Genomic DNA, 4731 nt, shown 5'->3' with positions numbered 1-4731 from the left:
TCTTCCACCAGGCTTTCGATTAGGAGCTGCCACTGAACGAGCTACTGAACATCTATTACTGGCACTTTCTTTGGGATACTGGTCTAGTCATACGGGGCCAACTACAACAATCACCATCTGCACTTTATCGTTTGTATTTAATTTGCACTTTATATTTTATTGTTAGAATTTTATCTGTTTTTATTGTAAATTATTATTGTACGCCGCCTTGAGCCTGCTTGTCAGGCAAGGTGGGATAGAAATCGAATTAAATAATAAATAAATAAATAAATAAATAAACAACATTGAATGGAGAGGCACTGTGACCAATGTTCCCTCTAAGCTGTGGAGTCTTGTGAGCAAAAATTCTACTTTGCGAGCTACTACCATTAAAGTTGTGAGCTCTGGAGCCATTCTTCCTGAGCTGAGACAAAAATGTGTGAGCCAGAGGCTAAAAAACTGTGCTCGGTGACACTAACTCAGCTTAGAGGGAACACTGACTGTGACCCAGCTGAGTGGACTGAAAACATAGGACATGTTTGAGCTTACAGAATAGCCATGGCACTTCATCTCCCCCAAGTTTAGTGGCCAGTCTTCACAAACATCAGGCACGTATGGGGCGTGTTTGAAATCATTGTACAGATTCTCCTCTAACCCACAGTGAGCTACTTGTGTGCAGCCCTAACTGAGATTTGTAAGTGTGACAGATACTTGATACAGAGTTCTGCTTCTCTTTTTTTTACACAAGCCAAAACTACCTTTGGGTGGCAATGAGTGTCGGTTGGCACCACCATGGGATGTCTCTGTGCTGGAGAGTGTGAGCTGTGCACTTGCGCCTTGCCACCCCGCTTTTCCCTGCAGCTGTCTTCTCTCTGTTGCCTTGTTATCTCTCTGTGGCCTTGAGTGCCTGGATTCCCTGTCTTGCCTCCTTTGCCAGTCTCCCGCCCTCACTGGGTCCATTGGTTTTTCCCCGTGCTTGCAGGTGTTTGCTCATTGGCCTCTGCTCATCAGGGGGTCGTATACGAATGAGGTATAACTGTTTAGCCCAAGCATCTTATGTTATTCCTAACACAGAAGTTCATGGAGTGTCCTCTACTCTGATCAATAAACTGATCCTACCCAGGTCCTGTGTGTTGTTACTGAGTTATTGGAGTACCTGACAATGAGTAACTCTGAAGAAGAGAAGATGGAGAAAGGCTTTTTAAATAATTTCCCCTTTTCTCACTGTTTATTAAAAAAATCACTTTCAATGAGCTGCTTTTTCACTCCTATATGAAAATACTTGTACTGTGTCATAGCCTAGCATAACTGTCAGGCTACCACTCCCATATGACAAAGTGTAGGTCTGTCCATTGTTGGAATATGTAGAGGACTGACTAGGGTTGAACCTGTGATGGTTACCTAGAGTAAAATAGAAACAAATACCGCAGATTGGTCTCCATATGGCAATGAAAGACAGTGTGCAGTGTACATCCTTCTACTGCAATGTTCAGTTCACAGTAGGTCTGATTTTGCTATAGTCCAGACTTCTCACTCCACAGTCTTTGATGGTGAGGAATGCACCACAATTCACAAATTCTGGATCAGTTTGAAGTGGAAGACGGATAGAAGAAGGCAGAGACGGTGCACCTTGCATGAAGCTGCATATAAGATTCAACACGTTTCCTTTTGTACTGTGTTTAGATCAGGAGGCTGCCATAGTAGGACAACAGGAGTACCTTCAGAGTTTCAACATGATTTGAAGTAGTTTATTATTACATTCTTGTTTATAATTTTGGAATGCTGATCCCTAAGGAGTACTCACCACAAGCCTGAGTATTACAATATACTGATGGTACCCAGAGATTAGAAGAGCCAGTGTCCATGAGAACCAGGAAATTTTGTGGTGGGGTTCCAATACTGATCTCTCCAAAGTAGAATGACTGGCAAATTAAAGGCTTTGGTAAGATGGACAATTTCACATGAACTCATGAAATTTCTTTAAATGTAATCAGACCGTTGGTCTACCTATTGCAATATTTTTAATGTTTTAATACTCACATTCAAGTAGTTGGTTATAGGTTCATAAGCAACATTATACTCATTGAGATGGTATTTTGCTCCTGGATCAACACGATGGCTCTTCAGAAATTCTTCTAGCACACCTTCCTCTCTCATCTTCTGCCGAATGGATTTCCCTTTTTTCAGAATGATTCTGCAAAAGATGAGGGTATCAGCAGCAGCATTGTTGCCTTTTCCATCTGTTGCCTATGTCTATCTTGTTGTCTTTCTTTCCTATCTGGGTTTTTTTTTAGTCAGTCAATATATTGTGTATAGCAGTGGCGCCTTGTGATAGAATAACTGTCTTATAAAAGAAAACATCATTCAAATCATCTCTGCAATTCAGCTTCCCATTCTGAACAAACTGATAAACTGAGATCAACATTTCTTGTAATAGCTGGCTGTTGGTTAAAAAAACCCGAGTGTATATATTTAATCTTGTGTGAGTCCCTGTAAATATTTGGTGTAGTGGTTAAGTGTGCGGACTCTAAGCCCCACTCCTCCACTTGCAGCTGCTGGATGACCTTGGGCAAGCCATAGTTCTGTCAGAGCTGTCCTTGAAGAGCAGTTCTTGAAAGAGCTCTCTCAGCCCCACCTACCTCACAGGGTGTCTGTTGTGGAGAGGAGAAGGGAAAGGAGTTTGTAAGGAGGCTCCGAGTGAAGGGGCGGGTATAAATCCAATCTCCTCCTCCTCCTCCTCCTCTTCTTCTTCTATTCCTGTTCATTATGTTTGGGGGTTTGATGCAGTTTTGCTGTGTTTTGCTTAGGGTTGTAACAATATTGTTATGTTTTGTAATAACTGAACTGGTTGATCAATAAACTCTCAACTGATGAAACAAACTGAGATCAGACTCTAGCAATGCAGCCTGCATAATGCATAAAGCTGTTGGTTATGAATTTTTCGGTGACCAGTCACTTATAAGTTTATATTGTGGCCAACCAATCATTTTAGTTAGAAATTACCATAAATGCACCACCCCAAAAGATCTCTGCAGGGAGCAAAAACATATATATAACTTCAATATTGACAGAAATGGAAGGCCAGCTTCTTTCATTCAGTGGAATACTGTATCGGCGAAACCTGTTCTGAACCCAGTCTATACTAAGTGCTCTGTGTAGGATTAGAGATCTCAGACTTGCATGATAGTTTGTCTGGAAAAGTTGCTGTATAAATATAAAATAAAAAGCAAAAAAATTTTTTTGCCATGATATCTTCTTAAAATTCTAGATTAATCTTTTAATTTTTAGAAGCGCTTTAGCTCTAAAAATCCCTTAGTTCAACAAAAATACACTGGAGGAAAACCCAACATTTTCTGGATCCAAACCAACCACAATTAGGGTACAAGACATCCATATAAATTTCATTCTGGACATCCTGCCATTCTCTGTGAACTACATTCTCAATAATGTCATATTGAATATTACAGTATATCTAACACTGATCATGATAGAAATTAATTTCGAGTGTGAGTATTGCCACTGACACCTTTCTTAGCATGAGCATTAATAATCTAAAACCTTATTTTGAACCATTTAAATTATTGACAATTTTCAGCATCCAGCCCAGACTTCAGCTCCATTAAAAAAAAAAAAAAAACCCTTGGGAAGAAGCAAATTAATCAAAGAGAAAACGTTCTCTCTGTCTCCTCTCTCTACCCCATGCATAATTGTATAAACCTCTATCATGTCTCTTTTCTAGATTTATGAATCACCCAACCCTGCAAGCCAACTCTGGGCAATTTACAACCTTAAAGGCAATTAAAATACATTCAACATAAAATTAGTACAATGCACTAATAAATCAACCAATCTAGATGGCGATATAAACCCCTTTTGCCAGCTACAGCAGGGCAGGGCAGGGAATGTGGGGCCATAGGAAGAAAGAGGAGGGTGCCAATATTAACCATTACTGCCCTCAACTAAAAGCCTGGCAGAACATCTCTGCCTTACATGTCCTTCTTCACTGCTGCACTACACTGGGTTGACATTTTCATTGAGCTAGTTACTACAACCCCAAGGTTGCTTATCCTCTCAGTTTCAGCAAGTTCAGACCCCATTAGTATATACTTGATGTTAGGATGTTTTGTTCCAGGGTGCATTAGTTTACACTTACCATTTGCCCAGTTGTTACCCACTCACCCAGTCTGTGGAGATCCTTCTGGAGATCCTCACAATCAGCCTTAGTTTTCATCATCTTGAGTAATTTTGTGTCATCTGCAAACCTAGCCATTCCATTGCTCACCCCCAGTTCCAGATCATTTATGAACAAGTTAAATAGCAGTAGCCCCAATACTGGCCCTTGTGGGACCCCACAAAATCAATTTCGTCGCCATCCATATTCCATTCATAAAGAGGGTTAAATCATGACCTACAATTAATTTCTCTTTGCAAACCACATGTACATTTTTTTCAGGAATCACTGGAGCACAGTTCTGTTTTCAAGTAAAATCATGTCATCACCATAAAACAAGAGAAAGAGCCCCCACTGTAAACTGGGAACATATTGTCTCCCATTGATTAAAGGATTACATAGTATAGAGGTGCTAAGGACTACTATAGCATTGTTTTACCGTGAAATATTGGCTGAAAATATGCATCCTAAGTTATCTACCAGAGGTACTTCCATTTCATTCATAACTATAATGTCAATACTCACCTCTCCAGTCCCTCTGACAGGTGGAGAAAAACCAACACTAGGATGAGCCACTTCAT

General features: G+C 40.2%; 1 protein-coding gene across 1 annotated transcript in view; it reads right to left on the bottom strand.

Annotated features, from left to right (window-relative positions):
* The window catches only part of LOC107107327 (gastricsin-like), a 10702-nt gene extending 5971 nt beyond the window's left edge, over window positions 1–4731 (bottom strand). Inside the window, exons 1-4 of the mRNA XM_015407608.1 lie at window positions 4676–4731; window positions 2020–2173; window positions 1784–1901; window positions 1262–1380 (exon numbers count right to left, since the gene is read on the bottom strand). Coding sequence (XP_015263094.1) covers window positions 1262–1380; window positions 1784–1901; window positions 2020–2173; window positions 4676–4731 — 447 coding nt within the window. The remainder of the gene's footprint in view (window positions 1–1261; window positions 1381–1783; window positions 1902–2019; window positions 2174–4675) is intronic.

The sequence above is a fragment of the Gekko japonicus genome, unplaced genomic scaffold (genome assembly GCF_001447785.1).
Source record: "Gekko japonicus isolate JY-2015 unplaced genomic scaffold, Gekko_japonicus_V1.1 scaffold1348, whole genome shotgun sequence".
Taxonomy (NCBI): domain Eukaryota; kingdom Metazoa; phylum Chordata; class Lepidosauria; order Squamata; family Gekkonidae; genus Gekko; species Gekko japonicus.
The sequence above is the reverse complement of the archived record's forward strand: the minus strand, read 5'-3'. Positions and strand labels throughout refer to the sequence as shown.